The sequence below is a fragment of the Artemia franciscana genome, chromosome 19, assembly GCF_032884065.1.
Source record: "Artemia franciscana chromosome 19, ASM3288406v1, whole genome shotgun sequence".
Taxonomy (NCBI): Eukaryota; Metazoa; Arthropoda; class Branchiopoda; order Anostraca; family Artemiidae; genus Artemia; species Artemia franciscana.
Genome location: NC_088881.1, coordinates 17,196,102 through 17,215,996, shown reverse-complemented (window position 1 = coordinate 17,215,996; position 19,895 = coordinate 17,196,102). Strand labels below are relative to the sequence as shown.

Below are 19,895 nucleotides of genomic sequence, written 5' to 3'. Positions count from 1 at the left end.
ATATTAGTGATTTTCATATCAACAATGAATCGTTTTCTACATTTAACAAGCGTAAATAACGCAGGCAAAATAAAGAATTTTGTTGTTCTAATGCATAAAGATAATGATAATTATAATGATTTATTTTTTCTGATAATAGAAAATGCTGGTGAAAAGAGGTATTGATTACCTGAATAACAAAATTCAGTGACGAGGATGAAACTTCCAATGTGCCAGATTCTGTGTGTAGTTTTCTTACGGGGTTATGAGTCAATAGTTGGCGGCTTGCCTATAATAGATCAAAGTTGTCAAAAGTTTAATAAATGGAAGCAAGTAGCAATTCAATGGCAAATGTGAAGGTGTCCATAGAAAACTGGATAGTTTGCTACCTCTAAAGTTATTTTAATATTTTAGAAAGACTTATGGATCCTTTATCTTGATCGAGTGGAATTTTTATGTTTCCACTGTTGGTTTTTTCCAGCATTCCTTGTTTCAATTTTTCGACTATTGTTTTACAACTAAGATTAAGATGCAAATACTCAATTTATTTTTTTTTAAATTTGCCTACTTTACTATATGGTAACATCACCTTCTATCAGTTTTGCTTCTTTGCGTTTCGACAATGTCCTTTTATGACAACAAATACAACAAACTATGTCCTGCCTCTAGCCAAATTGAATATGTGACCCTTTCCTTAACTCACGTATATAAGCAAGAACATTGGGTGTAGTATTTGACACTAGAGAAGAATTGCTGAGAGATATAACTATGCAACTACAATTTTTTCAACTTATTAGAGAGCACATTGTTTTGGAAACGAGTGTTTTACACTATTAGAGGTAAATGGAGTGAACATGGGCAATATGAAAACGAGATTGCACAACATGACTAAAGAATTTGCAAAGAAGTGCCGACTATTTTTTTACTGAGATGAAAGGTTTGGTATATACATAGCATCACTGAGCAGATTCAATATCGAGGAACAATTATATTTACGGCAAAGTTAAATAAGAGACAAATATCTATATGGAAAATGAGGATTATGGACAATGGACAATGAGTTTTACACCTTGTAAAAAGAGAGAGGAAATTCTGCAACTCTTTTATGACAATTTTTAATAAAAATGTTTCTATATCATTAAAAAATTGCTGATAGACATTTTAGTTGGCTATTATTGTTTACTTCTCCCCGGCCTTTTTTCTCTTTAGAGAGTCAATAGGTGATTGTCTTAAGAGGGAATTTAGCGTGAAAGAATATTTTATCTTGGACTCTAATTAGTTTGTAGACAGCATTTTGAGAGTCAATAGTTAAAGAAATCCTCCGCATCTATCATCTATTTCCGTATACACTGGGCACCTGCTTTAGCGAGAACTGCGCTATTGAAGATAGATATAATGAGAAATGTGGATTATGCAATCCGTTTAAGTTACATAGACGACATTTAATTCAAGTTAAGGATTGTAATTCCTGTGTTGAGGATGACTGTGAATGTCATACCAGGGGATTACTATGCCCTATTTGTAACTATGACAAGGATGAGTAGTAGGAAAGTACCTATCCAGGTATAATTACCAAAACCCTACACGGAGTTTAGGTTTATTTCTAAGACACTGGTGCAGTAGTAGCTTTAAATTCTTTTGGGAGGAAGAATCTGGTCAATGCTTCAACTGTTGGAGCAAGAAGATAGAATGGTTCCTACATCATCGTTTTGACGACAAAGACTATAAGAGTACGGATTTGTATTTGACTGTTACAGAAAGTAATAATTCAATTGAAAAATTATTGTGATATTATATTATATATATATATATATATATATATATATATATATATATATATATATATATATATATATATATATATATATATATATAAGGTAGCGCAAAAACGAGTAGTTATCCCTGGAAGAGGAAATTTTCAAATATTTGTCGAAATAACAGGAGTCCACAAAGTAATAAATTAATTTCAAGTGCAGAATTCCAACGATTTTCAAGGGAATTTATTTGAAGTAAGAAAATAGGAAATGAACCTATTTAAATCTTGGCAGAATCAAGGCTAATGGAGACTCTTGCATCCTCTCCCAGGGCCGTACCAGGGAATATTTTCGGGGGTTTTTACACACAAAAAAAAACTAAAAGTACGCATTAGAAATTTGTTTATATCCATTTTTGTTACTCTTTTTACGAGTCCGACAAACATTTTTTTTTCGGGGGGGGGGGGGGGTGTTCAATTCCCCTTAAATTTTTATTCCATGCCCTTTTTTTTATTTAGTTTCTGCAAAATTGTCGTTTTGTTATACAGAAGGGCGGGAATTTGTTATATATTATAATTTTTCGGGGGTTTTACACACAAAAAAAAACTAAAAGTACGCATAAGAAATTTGTTTATATCCATTTTTGTTACTCTTTTACGAGTCCGACAAACCTTTTGTTTTTTTTGGGGGGGTGTTCAAGTCCCCTTAAATTTTCTATTCCCTACCCTTTTTTTGTGCAAAATTGTCGTTTTGTTATACAGAAGGGCAGGAAGCACCATCGTATTGTTGTTCAATCTCTTTTTCTACTTAAAAATAACGTATTAAAACATTCAATTTAAACTTTTAAGGGCCCTTTTTTGATGTTTTATAATAATTGATAATCTAATTCTTGGAAAAAAAAGAAACACATTCGTGAACGTCCTTCCTGAAAAATTCTCATTTTTATATATTAGGGCTTAAAAACCCTGCAATGGGATTCTCTGGCTTGCTGAAATTTATGGTGCAATTTTCATCAGAATCACTCCCTAAAACATGTGTTATCCTTTTTTTTGCTAAAATTAGGGGGATTTCTCAGTTTCGTGACTTCTAAAGGACAACTTTAAATTTAGTGAGTTTCACCTGTTTAGAGTCACAACAAAAAGCCAAATTATTTGAGGTTTATATTTTTATCCAACCTTCTCATTTTACAGTTTTGAAAACCATTGGCTTCTTACTTTCAAATATTCATCACCAACTGTATGATTTGATGTTACTGAGATCTTTCAAAATTAAAAAAAAACTTCAGTTTAAAGAAAAAAGGAAAAATCTCACCTTTTTACCGTTGATATACCAGGTTATATTTGATGCTGGAGAGGAAGGAGGAGTTTCGCATGAAAGAGATATCTTTCCGCCAGTTTTGTAATTTTGAATGGGATATATTGGGTGTATATTTGGTGGATCTGATGGTATATCTACAATAAATTAAAGAAATTAATACTGTCATTTCTTTACAAAAAATTAATTCATGTCTGTAAGTGCGCTACAGTTAAGTAGGTAATTCCTTCCAGGGATTCGAAATTTGTTTGCAAGCATATTCTAGGATTCTATAATTGAATAAAAAAAAATAGGATCAATCCTATAGCAGAGAACTAAGACTTTTCGTTTACAGCTTTACATCCTTTCAAACTTTAAAGTAAGATCTTGCCTTTATTTCAACTTTATATTTCACCATCGTTTCAAGTCTCATTGAAAGATCTTTAACCCCTTTTTGAAGCAGATACAAGACATTTCTGTAATATAACACTATGTGTTTTCCCTGTCGCACAGCTACATTTAAAACTTCCCAAAAATCAGATCCAGAAATGCTTGTTCACACTCGAAGAAATTCTATTGTATCTCTAGAGCTATATGTGCCATACGACTTCAATGGCCATACGATCAGGCCATACGATCAATGCTTTGAAATGACAGTGGAGTACAATGGAAAATCCGACAAAGAAAAAATCATTTCTCGTCTTTCTTACACTGATAATGATAACAATTTTGTATTTATAATTGTTTAAATAATACAAAATATACTAAAACAAGTAAAATATAATACTTTACATTTTTTTTACTAGTAGCCTACTTGTCTTGTACAAGCAGTTAAAGCAAAAATAAAAATCTGCGACAGTAAATGTCTGGCAAAAGGCAGGATTGCCAAATAGCCTGAATTTTCTCTTAAAAAAGGGTATGTTTTAAATACTCAAAGTAAAATACTAAGAAGTAACATCCGAAAAAAAAATTACTCTGATGATATTGTTTCTTGTAGTTGTTAATTTAAATTGAGCCACAAAACTGTTGTTTTCAAGCTGTTCGTTTCTTTTAATTGTACTAAATTTTAGCCAATAAAGAAAAAGCTCTGACTAACATTACTATTTGGAGGTATTTTTTGTTGGCATTTTGTTTGTAATAACAATTTTAACTTGCATATAATCGTACCTAAGACTGCTAAGAACTGTTTCCGGCTATCAGTCATAAAAGTGTGTTCTGCGGTCACCGCACATTCAATAAGACCCGTTGCGCTTAGCTGGAGGTTCTTGATCACAACTTTTGAATCAGTTGACAGCTTTTCCTAAAAATAAAAAATGATTTTCTACCCAATTGAAAACATCATAAATATTTTTTTTTTGAAACTGCAGAAAAAGAAATGTGAGGTTCTGCATATTCGCAAATTACAACAGTATGCAGTTCTTGTGGTAAATCAATGATGCCAGAAATTTGCCTAAGTACTATCTCTAAAACTTCATTCAGAGACTGCCGCTGTTATCAGTCAAAATTATTCAAGGTGCAATGATATGTCCATCCTCTTCTTTGATTTCTACATCAGGTAAATCATATTCTAAGAAGTTGACCCTAAAAACAATAAATGAGTCTTTCATGTATTAGTTTTTTCATGGCAATTTTTTTAAAGACTGAGTGGTCATGTGAACTTTGTCAGGAGTTCATTAGATAAAAATGAGAAGTTCTAGTGTAATGCATCAATCTGGGGACAAACTTTTTCCATCTTTTGCCAGTTTCTGAACGTTTAGAACTTTTTTTTCTAAGAAACTCTGTCGAAACTGTGGATTGATTCGGTCAGAAAAAAAGTGAATTTTGAACTGCTGAATTTCTGTGACCCCGTACATAGTGAGGCAAGACCGGAAATTGTATCAGAGTAAGAAACATTATGGTTTAATGCAAGGCCGAGCTAAGTCCAAGTTGCAAAATTAGAGATTAGCTTTTGCACTGACTTGGAGTTAAAATTGTTTTCACGTTAAGCCAGGACTTGTCTTTGAGAGCTTTGCATTTCCAGGCAAAAGTTGAATTTATACCTCCACAGTAATTTCTGTTATTTTCAGATTCAACCTGCTTACTCATTTTTTCTAGGCTTCGTTCTAAGAGGAATTTCTAATCCTATGAAGTTTTGTGTATTATATAATCTCACTCTGCTAGTTTTAATCCCTAATATCACTCCTTACTTTTCTTTGAATTTTTTTTCCAATATTTCTGCAAATTAATAAGAAATTAAGAGGGAACAACTCTTACAAATTAGATAGGGGAATCTCAAAGGACCTGAATCTTTGTGACAAAGACCTTGGGCTCTGGGTTGTGCTAATGAAAAAAAATTGCTTCAAAGAGAACACCACAACACATTAAACATTCAGATCTCGCTCTTAGTCAGGTGGAGCTAAGCAATTTGAAGGTTTGGTTTCCGGAACCTTACAAATTTTTTTACAATTCAAAGTATGTTCTATTCTGTCATTTCATTGCAAACGACTATCAAACAAGAAACAATTGTTTTTTCCAAAAATATCGAATTTTACCTTCCCAATAGGTACCAATAGCTAAAAAATTAAAAGGAACTAGAGCTGTAAATAATTTTACTTTGGGAAAAGGGTGGCACCAAAATCGAAAAAAACTGTACCTAAATATATACATATGCGAACAAACAGGTACAAAAGAAGATAATACACATGAATAAACACACGCAAAATACACATATGCCTAGAGCAACTTATGCCTAGTGCAAGCTATAGCAAGATTTTAATGGGGCAAGTATATGTACTTTGGTATTGTATTTTTACTTATAAATTGAAGATAAGAACTAATTTCTTAAGAAGATGTCAAAATAGTTATTATGTACACAGTCTCATTTGTAAAGACGAGTGGCCTCTGGTAGCCCCCAAAAAATGTACAGAGATTAACTTAAACCTTACGTCTACAGTTATTCCCGGTAATTGAAAGACTCCTTTTGTTGGCCGTCCAGACGGTAAATATTTGTAGGTGTAAAAATCATGAGTACCTCTGGTCCAAGTTACGCTATAAAGTTTGTTTGATCCCAATTCATATTCACAAACTAATGTTAAGTCTTCTCCCCTGATCGCTTGCTCTGGAATACGGAAATTCGTAATTTGCACACTGGATATACCTGAAATATTGACATTCAATGATGATAACCACTAATATTTAAAACAGCATAGTTAGGAATGTATAAGTCATCCTTGTACAACTGCAATGCAGTTGTGTTACACAATTTGGATATATGTATGCACTAGTTAAGTAATTTTTGTAGCCAGTCTTCCTAACCATATCGATGGGACAAAAGAAAGAAAGGAAAAATAAATAAATATGGGAACATGAATACAAGTAATTATGATGAATACTATGTTTTAATTCTTGGAACACAAAGGACTTGGTTGGCAGAATCTCCAGTTTTATCATACAGAAAAGTATTTATTTTAGCTTCTTTTATTTTTCTAGTTTCTTTTAGTGCCTTGTTTAATATAGAAAGTCAGTTTATACTTTTATTTGTGCCTAAGATTTATCCTGCTTAAACTTATGAAAAATTTTGTTTTCAAAACTGCTTTCCTCACATGGATGATTATAAATACAATCAAGCAAGTTTCGGGGGCTGGATTTTTGTTTTGTTAAGACCAGACTCTGAGATCCAGAATTTTTCTGTAAGCTTAGCTTCAAAAAATGCTAATAAATGCACAACAAGGACTGCGTTTAGAGATCAAATAGTTTTGCCAAGTTTCAGAAGCCTTCTTTTTCAAACAAAAGAGCTGGTGGCTATGAGCTCTGAATAAAAAGTGATCCGTGCCAATAATAACATAAGAAAAATAACATAAAAAAGCATCTAGTTTTTATATTCATTCCAGATTATCAAGTTGAGAAATTTTAAAACTGCCAATTAAAAATTTAATGTTTGCAGCGACAGCCGTAACCTAGTGCTGAGTAAACCACGGACCATAGTAATCAAAAATACAATCAAACAGTTCATGGTAACAAACTGTAGTAAGGAGCGACCCAGCTCAATAGTAAACGAAAGTCTAAAAACAGAATTTTTATACTAATAGATACATCAAAAGAAAAAGATTTTTATGCTGATTTTACATATATAAGTTTCGTTAAATTTAGTCATACGCATCAAAAGCTAAAAACCTGAGAAAATTTACCTTATTTTGGAAAACAGGGGAAAACACCCTCTAAAAGCCATAGAATCTTAACAAAAATCACACCATCCTCATTCAGCGTATCAGAGAGCCCTACTCTAGAAGTTTCAAGCTCCTATTCACCAAAATGTGGAACTTCGTATTTTTTGCCAGAAGACCGATAACGGGCCCGTGTTTATTTATTTGTTGTTTTTTTTTCCCAACGGTGATCGTATCGATCCAGTGGTCCTAGAATGTCGTGAGAGGCCTTGTTCAAACGAAAATTAAAAGTTCTAGCGGCTTTTTAAGTGACCTAAGAAATTGGAGGGCACCTATACCCCCTCCCACGCTCATTTTTTTCCCGAAGTAAACGGACGAAAATTTTGAGATAGCCATTCTGTTGAATATAGTCAAAAAAATAATAGCTATGTCTTGGGGGATGACTTACTCTCCCACTTACTCTCCCAGCCCCTCCCCGGGGGAGAGGCTGCTAGTTACAAGCTTTGACCAGTGTTTACAGACAGTACTGGTTATTGGAAAGTGTACAGATGTTTTCAGGAGAATTTTTTTTTGTTCAACAGGTTGAGGGGAGGGGTTATGTGGGAGGATCTTTTTTTGAAGGAATTTGTCATGGGGGAAGAGAAATTCCATGAAGGGAGCGCAGGATTTTCTAGCATTTTCTAAAAAAAACAATGAAAAATAAATATGAAAAAGTTTTTTTCAACTGAAAATAACTAGCAGCATTAAAACTTAAAACGAACAGAAATTATTACGCATATGAGGGGTTCATCTCCTCCTAAATACCACGCTCCTTACGCTAAAGTATTTTTAGTAATTTCAACTATTTATTCTACGGCCTTTGTGATTCAGGGGTCATTCTTAAACAATTGGGTCAAATTTTAAGCTTTAGTATAAAGAGTGAGGTATTACCGAGGGGGAAATCCCCTCATATACGTAATAAAAATACACGAGTATAGAAGTTCGTTACATAAGTTAATTCGTAAGTTACGTATATTTTTTACTATTAAAAATGCTTGTAAAAAATCAAAAGTTCTAGTTGCCTTTTTAAGTAACCCAAAAATTGGAGGGAAAATAGGCCTCCTCCCCCACTCCTTTTCTCTCAAAATTGTCCAATCAAAACTAAGAGAAAGTCATTTAGCCAAAAAAAAAAAAAAAATGTGCAAATTTCCCTTTGATTATTCATGTGCGAAGGGCAAAAATTAAACATGTTTTAATTCAAAAACTAAACAAAAAAAAAGTTTTTTCAATTGAAAGTAAGAAGTGATATTAAAACTTAAAACAAACAGAAGTTACTCCGCGTATGAAAGGGGCTGTTCCCTCCTCAACGCCTCGATCTTTATGCTAAAGTATTTCACTGTTTTAAAATGCAGAATTGAAGGAAAGAGTAAAAGTTCAGCGTAAATTGCGGGGCGTTGAGGAGGGAACATCCCCTTTCATACGCGGTGTAATTTCTGTTCGTTTTAAATTTTAATGGAATTCCTTATTTTCAGTTAAAAAAACTTGTTTTTTATTTAATTATTATAAAAAATTAGGTACTATATATGAACAACATGATGCTCCAAAAATAAGTAATCCGTGCTGGAAAATAGACTGTCAATATCAGCATATTTAAAAGCTCCAAAATTGGAGAAAATAATTTTTGTATGTAGAACAGACAGTTTTACATTTTTGTCAAAAATATTGGCCACAGGTGTATGTTTTTTTTTAACATAAAATAACAATATAAGAGGCAGCACCGCCTAAAAAAAGAGTCATGTTGCCTTAACGTCTTATTCTTCTTTCTTTACTACTCTGTCAAACAGTTCGTGGTAACGAACTGTAGTAAGGAGCGATCCGGCTCAATAGTAACCAAAACTCTAAAAAATTGAATTTTGATATAAATAGCTACATCAAAAGAATCGCATTTTAATGCTGATTTTAAATATATAAGTTTCATCAAGTTTAGTCTTAGCCATCAAAAGTTACGAGCCTGAGAAAATTTGCCTTATTTAGGAAAATAGGGGGAAACACCCTCTAAAAGTCGTAGGATCTTAACGAAAATGACACCATCAGATTCAGCGTATCAGAGAACCCTACTGTAGAAGTTTCAAGCTCCTATCTACAAAAATGTGGAATTTTGCATTTTTTGCCAGAAGACAAATCACGGGTGCGTGTTTATTTGTTTGTTTTTTTGTTTTTTTGTTGTTTTTTTTTTTCCAGGGGTCATCGTATCGACCAAGTGGTCCTAGAATGTCGCAAGAGGGCTCATTCTAACGGAAATGAAAAGTTCTAGTGCCCTTTTTAAGTGACCAAAAAAATTGGAGGGCATCGAGGCCCCCTCCCACGCTCATTTTTTTCCCAAAGTCAACGGATCAAAATTTTGAGATAGCCATTTTGTTTGGCATAGTCGAAAATCTTAATAACTATGTTTTTGGGGATGACTTACTCCCCCACAGTCCCTGGGGGAGGGGTTGCAAGTTACAAACTTCAACCAGTGTTTACATATAATAATGGTTATTGGGAAGTGTACAGACGTTTTCAGGGGGATTTTTTTGGTTTTGGGGGTAGGGTTGAGGGAGGGGGCTATGTGGGAGTATCTTTCCTTGGAGAAATATGCCATGGTTGAAAAAAATTCAATGAAAAGGGCGCAGGATTTTCTAGCATTACTATAAAAAAAAACAATGAAAAAATAAACATGAAAACGTTTTTTCAAATGAAAGTACGGAATAGCATTGAAATTTAAAACAAACAGAGATTATTACGCATATGAAGGGCTCTAAAAATACTTTTGCATAAAGAGCGAGGTATTTAGGAGGAGATAAATACCTCGCTCTTTATCCTAAAATATTTTTAGTGATTTCAACTATTTATTCAACGGCCTATTTGATTCAGGGGTCATTCTTAAAGAATTGGAACAAAACTTACGATTTAGTGTAAAGAGCGAGGTATTAACGAGGGTACAAACCCCCTCGTACACATAATAAAAATATAAGAATATAAAAGTTTGTTACGTAAGTTAATTCTTAAGTTACGTATATTTTTTACTAATAAAAACGTTCATTGAATATTAAAAGTTATAGTAGCCTTTTTAAGTAACCGAAAAATTGGAGGGCAGCTAGGCCTCCTTCCCCACCCCTTATTTCTCAAAATCGTCTGATCAAAACTAAGAGAAAGCCATTTAGCCAAAAAAAAATTAATATACTAATTTCATTTCAATAATTTATGTGCGGAGAGCCAAAATCAAACATGCATTAATTCAAAAACGTTCAGAAATTAAATAAAAAAAACTAGTTTTTTAACTGAAAGTAAGGAGCGACATTAAAACTTAAAACGAACAGAAATTACTCCGTATATGAAATGGGTTGTCCCCTCCGCAGTCCCACGCTCTTTACGCTAAAGTTTTAGTTGTTTTAAAAAGTAGAATTGTGGCAAAGAGTCAAACTTTAGCGTAAAGAGCGAGGGACTGCGGAGGGGACAACCCATTTCATATACGGAGTAATTTCTGTTCGTTTTAAGTTTTAATGTCGCTCCTTACTTTCAGTTAAAAAACTAGTTTTTTTTTATTTAATATAGAAAAGGGGCTATAGAAATTTGGCTTTGAAAAATCAATACTTTGTGACAGCTATTTTGTTCAAAATAATGAAGAAGATCAATAAAAATAGTTCTAGGGATGACATAGTCCCACAGCCCCCAGGGCAAGGGCAGTAAATATAGCGAATTTGCAATTGTTTCAACTTGGATTTTTACCAGAGCTGACACTCTAGAGCTGCCAGTTGTAAGGGACATCTGTCTCTAATGCAATTTTTTATTTATTTTAAAAAAAATTCCACTTTTCTTATCTTGTTCACAAGGAACAATTGTTTCGTGAAGCATAATGGGATTTATAATCGAAACGTCCTTACATAGCAAGGTAAATGAAAAAAACACTATTTTATCAAAATGTTATTAGTCACCAAAATCTGTATCTACAAGATCTTTGGAACGGCTTTGTGTATCAAACTGAATCTTTTTGGTGGTGTCAAGGTAGAAAGGGGTGGATATTCAAGTATAACTTGGGAGAGGGTGAAGCTAAATTTTAATATATAATTTGCATCCAAATAATCAAAACACAGCTCCTTTCATATCAAAGTAATGGCTCTGGGAATGGAGTTTAAACTTTTAGACAGTGTAGGAAACTTTTAGTCAGTGTAGGGAAATGGAAAATTCCAAGTTTTTGTTGGGGAAAAGGCTGAATATGTTTCATCTCAGGTGAACTTATGCGTTTTCGCTTTATAAGCTGATATAGCCCTTTTTCATGGTTAAAAAGTGACATAAATCAAAAGACACTTTACGTTGACAGTTATTAAATTAGTGGATTTGCATTATCTTGGCAACTGCTTGAAAGATTCAGTTAAAACTTTCTGGGATTCCCTTTTTGAAGGGCGTATTTACAAATGAAATTTTACTTGACAAAGGCGTGAGTGATATTGGCAAGGTGGACATTTACTCGTACCCGATTCTTCAAAGGGCCCAAGCTTCTGTCACAAAATGCCCTTTACCTTTTTTTATTTACTAGAATTCAATCCTTTTGTCTTGTTGTTTTCAAGCTATTTTACGTCAATTAATCATTAACCTTACTTTAGGTATTTCGAGATGGAGATACTAGTCAACATAAAGTCATTATGGCAAATTGGGTCGAGCAAGGATTGGTGTATAGAGTATAATAATCCCCTATTTCAATCGTTATACGAAGCCGAACCGCGCTGCAGCTCCTCGGAGGACAGGTAATCTAGCAGAAAAATAAGCAATGTTAGGTTTTTTCGTAGATTAAATAAAAAAAAACAAGTTTTTTCAACTGAAAGTAAGGAGTGACATCAAAACTTAAAACGCACAGAAATTACTTCGTATATGAAAGAGGCTGCTTCCTCATCAACGCCCCGCTCTTTACGCTAAAGTTTGACTCTTTCTCTCAATTCTTCTTTCTAAAACAGTAAAAAACTTTAGCGTAAAGAGGGGGGCGTTGATGAGGAAGCAGCCTCTTTCATATACGAAGTCATTTCTGTGCGTTTTAAGTTTTGATGTCACTCCTTACTTTCAGTTGAAAAAAGTTGTTTTTTTTTTATTTAATTTCTGAACGTTTTTGAATCAATGCATGTTTTGATTTTGGCTCTCCGCAGAGGAATAATCAAAACGAAATTTGCATATTTTTTTTGGCTCAATGGCTTTCTCATAATTTTGATCGAATGATTTTGAGAAAAAAAGAGCGGGGGACGAAGCCTAGTTGCCCCCCGATTTTTTGGTTAATTAAAAAGGCAACTAGAACTTTTAATTTTTTACGAATCTTTTTATTGGTAAAAGATTTACGTAACTTATAAATTAGCTTACGTAAAGAACTTTTGTATTCTCATGTTTTTATTACATATATGAGGGGATTCGCCCCATCGTCAGTACCTCGCTCTTTACACTAAAGCTTAAATTTTATCCCAGTTCATTAAGAATGACCCCCTGAATCACAAAAGCCGTAGAATAAGTAGTTGAAATTACCGAAAATACTTTAGCGTAAAGAGCGAGGTATTAGAAGGAGGTGAGCCCCTCATATGGGTAATAATTTTTGTTTGTTTTAAGTTTTATTGCTGCTCCTTACTTCCAGCTGAAAAAGCTTTTTCACTTTTATTTTTTAATTGTTTTTTTTAAATAATGCTAGTAAATTCTGCTCTCCCTTCATGGAAATTTTCTTCTCCCATTACAATTTCTCGAAGGAAAGTTCCCCCAGCATATCCCCCTCTTCTCAACCCCTCCCCCAAACCAAAAAAATCCTCCTGAAAACGCCTGTATACTTCCCAATAACCATTACTATATGTAAGCACAGGTCAAAGTTTGTAACTTGTTGCCCCTCCCACGGGGACTGTGGGGGAGTAAGTCGTCCCCAAAGACATAGTTATAAGGTTTTTCGACTACGCTGAATAAAATGGCTATCTCAGAATTTTGATCCGTTGACTTTGGGAAAATAATTAGCGTGGGAGGGGGCCTAGGTGCCCTCCAATTTTTTTGGTCACTTAAAAAGGGCACTAGAACTTTTCATTTCCGTTAGAATGAGCCCTCTTGCAACATTCTAGGACAACTGGGTCGATACGATCACCCCTGGGGAAAAAAAAACAAAACAAAAAAACAAATAAACACGCATCCGTGATCTGCCTTCTGGCAAAAAATGCAAAATTCCACATTTTTGTAGATAGGAGCTCGAAACTTCTACAGTAGGGTTCTCTGATACGCTGAATCTAATGGTGTGATTTTCGTTAAGATTCTATGACTTTTAGGGGGCGGTTCCCCCTATTTTCTAAAATAACGCAAATTTTCTCAGGCTCGTAACTTTTGATGGGTAAGACTAAACTTGATGAAACTTATATATTTAAAATCAGCATTAAAATGCAATTCTTTTGTTGTAGCTATTGGTATCAAAATTCCATTTTTTAGAGTTTTGGTTACTATTGAGCCGGGTCGCTCCTTACTACAGTTCGTTACCACGAACTGTTTGATAGTTTGTGTTTGTCGTCAGTATTTGCTGCCTGCAGGATATAAGAAAAACACAAGATGAATAATTATTTAAGGAAATCAAAGAATATCTAATCAGGGGCAACGCTCTAGCATTCCCTATAGTACGAAGCACTAAGCCTTCAATGAATTCTTAGTTGTTTTTTTCTAGAGGCACAACACATCGCATAAATTTCAGAGGATGCTCATTTTATAAGAAACCTAAACTGATCTAAGGGTTACCAACCCCTAGTTGCATTCGATAAAAATCACGAGATAGACAGCCTGTTGAAAATAACCCAAAGGTTAAATAACTATGTTTCTGGGGCTCAAATACTCCCCCTCCCGCCCCCACAGAAATTGCCGTAAGACATGCAAGTTGTCCATTGAAAATATGAAAGTTTTATTAATGGGAAAAGAGAGCATGTTTGATCCCCAGGCTTCAAGAAGGCTTAGGGCATCAAGATGAAACTTTAAAAAATTTTGAGATGGATGCCAAACTCAATCAAAATAAACTATGTGCTTGACGATGGTCAAAAGGGAAATATTAACAATATTTAAGGAAATGGAGTTGAAACTTTCAGGGTATTTTGAGGATATGTGATGGGTAATTGGAGTATAGCCAGCCTCCCTTTTCTTTGCCCTTATAGCCACCCCTTCTCCTGAAGACAGGTTGAAATTTTGAAAGGGTTGTTTTTTCACACTAGTTAAAACGTGTAATAACCGTTCCCTCCAGAGACCCCTTACCCCCAAGAGCCCCGGGGCAACGATTATAAACTGTGTAATTTATTGATTGTTTACGTGTAGTATTTATTATCAGAAAAAGAGGAAATGTTTGATTCTAGGTGTGTCTAAAAGGATAAGTGTATTTAGGTGAAACTTTGGAGAATGTTAAGGGGTATGATAAGATAAGATTTTATTGCCATAGACCGCGGGCCATAGCAACACACGGAAAAACTACAAACAAATCTCCAGGAACCAAATAATACAAAATAATACAAATAAAACAAAAAAGCTTTAAATAATACAAAAAAGCACAACAAGGTTAACATTTTCAACTGCTAAGCAGTAACCATAATAAAATTCAGCCCCTAAAAACACTAATAAACTATCCCTTCAACCATATTTTCCTGCATTAAACCAAATCAAAAGGCACTATGTGTAGGAACAGATTGAATACTAAGCTGGAGAGTTCAAAATTTTACAATGTAGATCGTGGCAGGAATAATTTAGGAAAATAGTTTGTGAAGTTACTGATAGTGTCTTAGGAAAAAAAGTTAGGAACAGAGCAAGGAATATTAGTAACAATGCTTTATACCTAATGAAGAAGAAAAGGGGCTTGTACAAGAATAATCTTAGCTACAGGTCATAAAAACATAAGAAGAATATAAAGAAAGCACAGAAAGCACTAAAATATCAATTAGGGAGGTTTGAAGTTGAGGCTATAGATAAGCTTACAGGGCATTTGGAAGATGCAGCTAAACGGTATGTTAGTAAATTATTTTACTGTCATTTTAATAAATTGAGAAGGAGTACTAAATCTAAACTTGTTCCAGTCAAAAAGTTCATGGTAACGAACTGTAATTAAGGTATGACCCGGCTATATAGTAGCCGAAACTGTAAAAAACGGAATTTGATATAAAAATAAAAGTCATAGAATCTTAATGAAATCACCCCATCAGATTTAGCGTATCAGAGAACCCTACCGTAGAGGTTTCAAGCTCTTATCTCCACAAGTGTGAAATATTGTGTTTTTTGCCAGAAGAATATCACGGATGAGTGTTTATTTGTTTTTTGCTTGTTTTTTCCCCAGGGGTGATCGTATCGACCCAGGTTTCCTAGTATTTCACTAGAGGGCTCATTCAAACGGAAATTTAAAGTTATAGTGCCCTTTTTAAGTGACCAAAAAACTTGGGGCAACTAAGCCCCCTCCCACGCTCAGTTTTTCCAAAGTCACAAGATCAAAATTTTGAGATAGCCATTTGGTTCAACATAGTTAACATACGTAACACCTATGTATTTGAGGACGATTTAATCACCTACAGTCCTGAGGGAAGGGCTGCAATTTATAAGCTTTTCCCATTGTTTACATATAGTATTTGTTATTGGTAAGTATACAGGCGTTTTCAGGGGGGATTTCTTCCGGTTGGGGGGACTGGATTGTTCGGGAGGATCTTTCCTTGGAGGAATTTTCCATGGGAGATGATAATATCTATGAAGTGGATGCTGGATATTCCAGCATTATTTAAAAAACAATGAGAAATCAAATTTAAATAAAAATGAAAGTAAGGAGTAATATTAAAACTTGAAACGAACAGAAATTATTACGTATATGAGGGGGCTTGTCCCCTCTTCAAAATCTCGTGGTATATCGCTAATGTATTTTTAGTAATTTCAAAAGAGCCTTCAATTCTAATTAAACGGCCTTTGTGATTCAGGGGTCATTCCTAAAGAATTGGAACAGAATTCGAACTTTAGCGTAAAGAGCGAGGTATGACAAGGGGACAAACCCCTGTAAATTTTGTAAAATAATGGCCGATTTATGCAATAGTTTGTTTGTGTTGTTTCCGGCCTGTCTTAGCATTTAATCTTACCTTTAGTAACTTCATAACTATGATGTTTAGGTGATAATAAACCATAGGGATTGTATATGCTTATGTTTGTTATTAAATAAAAAAAAACAGGTTTTTTTAAACTGAGAGTAAGGAGCGACACTAAAACTTAAAACGAACAAAAATTACTTCGTATATGAAACGGGTTGTTCCCTCCTCAGCGTCCCGCTCTTTACGCTAAAGTTTGACTCTTTCTCTCAACTCTACTTTCTAAAAAAACGAGGGGACAACCCCTTCCATATACGGAATACATTCTGTTTGTTTTAAGTTTTAATGTCGCTCCTTACTTTCAGTTAAAAAAACTTTTTTTTTTTTAATTTCTGAACGTTTTTGAATTAATGAATGTTTTGACTATGGCTCTTTGCACATGAATAATTAAAAGGAAATTTGCAGATTAACTTATTTTTTGGCTAAATGGCTTTCTCATAGTTTTGATCGGACGATTTTGAGAAAAAAACGAGCGAGGGATTAGGCCTAGTTACCCTCCAATTCGTTGGTTACTTAAAAAGGCAACTAGAACTTTTAATTTTACGAACGTTTTTTTTTAGTAAAAATACACGTAACTTACGAACTAACTTACGTAACGAACTTCTAAATTCGTATGTTTTATTACGTATATGAGGGGTTTCACCCCCCTCGTCAATACCTTGCCCTTTACACTAAAGCTTAAATTTTGTCCCAATTCGTTAAGAATGACCACCTGAATCACAAAGGACGTAGAATAAATAGTTGAAATCAATAAAATTACTTTAGCGTAAAAAGTGAAGTATTGGGAGGAGGTGAACCCCATCATGTGCGTAATAATTTGCTAAAAGAATCTTGCGTCCCCTGATAGAAATTCTCTTCCCCCATGACAAATTCCTCCATAGAAGTTCCCCCCGTATAACCCCCTCCTCTTAACCCATCTCCCCAACCAAAAAATCCCCCTGAAAGCGTCTGTGCACTTCCCAATACACCATTACTATGTGTAAACACTGGTCAAAGCTTATAACTTGAAGACCCTCCCACGGGGATTGTGGGGGAGTAATTCATCCCCAAAGACAAAGTTATTAGGTTTTAAGACTATGCTGAGTAAAATGGCTATCTCAGAATTTTGATCTGGTGAATTTGGGGAAAAATGAGCTTGGGAGGGGGCCTCGGTGCCCTACAATTTTTTTGGTCACTCAAAAAGGGCACTAGAACTTTTAATTTCCGTTAGAATGAGCCCTCACACGACATTATAGGACCACTGGGTCGATACAGTCACCCCTGGGAAAAAACAAAACAAAAAAACAAACAAATAAACGCGCATCCTTGATCCGTCTTGTGGCAAAAAATGCAAAATTCCACGTTTTTGTAGATAGGAGCTTGAAACTTCTAATGTAAGGTTCTCTGATACACTGAATCTAATGGTGTGATAAGATTCTATGACTTTTAAGGGGTGTATCCCCCTGTTTTCTAAAATAAGGCCAATTTTCTCAGGCCCGTAACTTTTGATGGGTAAGTCTAAACTTAATGAAACTTATATATTTTAAATCAGACATTTCGTGGTAACGAACTGTAGTAGGGAGCGACCCGGCTCAATAGTAAACGAAACTCTAAAAAACGGAATTTAGATGCTAAAAGATAAATCAAAAGAATCGGATTTTTATGCTGATTTTAAATATATAAGTTTCATCAAATTTAGTCTTTGTCATCAAAAGTTACGAGCCTGAGAAAATTTGCCTTATTTTGGAAAATAGAAAGAAACACCCCTTAAAAGTCATAGGATCTTAACGGAAATCACACCATCGCATTCAACGCATCAGAGAACCCTATAGAAAAAATTTCAAGATCCAATCTACAAAAATGTGGAATTTCGTATTTTTTGCCAGAAGACAAATCACGGGTGCGTATTTATTTGTTTGTTTTTTTTGCTTAGGGGTCATCGTTTCGACCAAGTGGTCCTAGATTGTTGCAAGATTCCACTTTTAAAACAATTAAAAACTTTAGCGTAAAGAGCGAGGGATTATGGAGGGGACAACCCATTTCGTATACGGAGTAATTTCTGTTCGTTTTAAGATTTAATGTCGCTCCTTAATTTCAGTCGAAAAAACTTGTTTTTTTATTTAATCAACATTAAAATGCGAATCTTTTGATGTAACTATTGTTATAAAAATTCCGTTTTTTGAGTTTCGGTTACTATTGAGCCGGGTCGCTCCTTACTACAGTTCGTTACCACGAACTGTTTGATTAAATAAAAAAAGGTTGTTTTTTTTAACTGAAAATAAGGAGCGACATTAAAACTTAAAACAAACAGAAATTATTCCGTATATGAAAGGGGCTATTTCCTCCTCAATGCCCCACTCTTTACGCTAAAGTTTGACTCTTTTTCTTAACTCTACTATTTAGAGCAGTAAAAAACATTAGCGTAAAGAGAGGGGTGTTGAGGAGGGAACAGCTCCTTTCATATACGGAGTAATTTCTGTTCGTTTTAAGTTTTAATGTCACTCCTTACTTTCAGTTAAAAAACTAGTTTTTTTTTTTATTTTATATCTCAACATTTCTTAATTAATGCATCCTTTGATCTTGGCTCTCTGCACATGAATAATTAAAACGAAATTTTCATATTAATTTATCTTTTTGGCTAAATGGCTTTCTCATAGTTTTGATCAGACGATTTTGATAAAAAAAAGGAGTGGGGGAGTAGGCTTTGTTACCCTCCGATTTTTTGGTTGTTTAAAAAATGCAACTAGAACTTTTTATTTTTACGATTTTTGTTATTAGTAAAAATATGCGTAACTTACAAGTTAACTTATGTAACGAACTTCTATATTCGTATATTTTTATTACGTATATGAAGGGGTTCACCCTCTCGTCAATACCTCGCTCTTTACACTAAAGCTTATATTTTGTCCCAATAAGAATTACCCCTTAATTACAAAGACCGTAGAATTAATAGTTGAAATCAATAAAATTGCTTTAGCGTAAAGAGCAAGGTATTAGGAGGAGGTGAACCCTTTATATGCGTAATAATTTCTGTTTGTTTTAAATTTTAATGCTGCTTCATGCTTTCAGTTGAAAAAACTTTTTTATATTTATTTTTTCATTGTTTTTTTTTTAATGCTAAAGAATCCTGCGCCCCCTTCATGGAAATTTTCTTCCACCATGACACATTCCTCCATGGAAAGTTCCCCCCACATAAAAGCCTCTCTCAGCCCCTCCCCCCTCAACCAAATAAATCCCCCCTGAAAGCGTCTGTACACTTCCCAATAACCATTACAATATGTAAAAACTGGTCAAAGTTTGTAAATTACAGCCCCTCCCTCGAGGATTGCAGTGGAGTAAGTTGTCCCCAAAGACATAGTTATTAGGTTTTTCGACTATTTAGAATAAAATGGCTATCTCAGAATTTTTATCCGGTGACTTTAGGAAAAATGATCGTGGGAGGGGGCCGTGGTGCCCTCCAATTTTTGGTCACTTAAATAGGGCGCTAGAACTTCTAATATCCGTTAGAATGAGCCATCTCGCGACATTCTAGGACCTTTGGGTCGATGCGATCACCCCTGGGTAAAAAATAAAAAAAGAACAAATAAATACGCATCCGTGATCTGCCTTGTGGCAATTTTTTTTTTTTACATTTTTCT

The 19,895-nt window shown here is 34.3% G+C and overlaps 1 protein-coding gene across 1 annotated transcript in view; it reads right to left on the bottom strand.

Moving 5' to 3' along the window:
• LOC136039355 (uncharacterized) overlaps positions 1 to 19,895 on the bottom strand; it is a 74,434-nt gene that overhangs the window by 40,903 nt on the left and 13,636 nt on the right. The window contains exons 2-5 of the mRNA XM_065723016.1: positions 5,951 to 6,162; positions 4,194 to 4,326; positions 3,045 to 3,184; positions 170 to 268 (exon numbers count right to left, since the gene is read on the bottom strand). Coding sequence (XP_065579088.1) covers positions 170 to 268; positions 3,045 to 3,184; positions 4,194 to 4,326; positions 5,951 to 6,162 — 584 coding nt within the window. The remainder of the gene's footprint in view (positions 1 to 169; positions 269 to 3,044; positions 3,185 to 4,193; positions 4,327 to 5,950; positions 6,163 to 19,895) is intronic.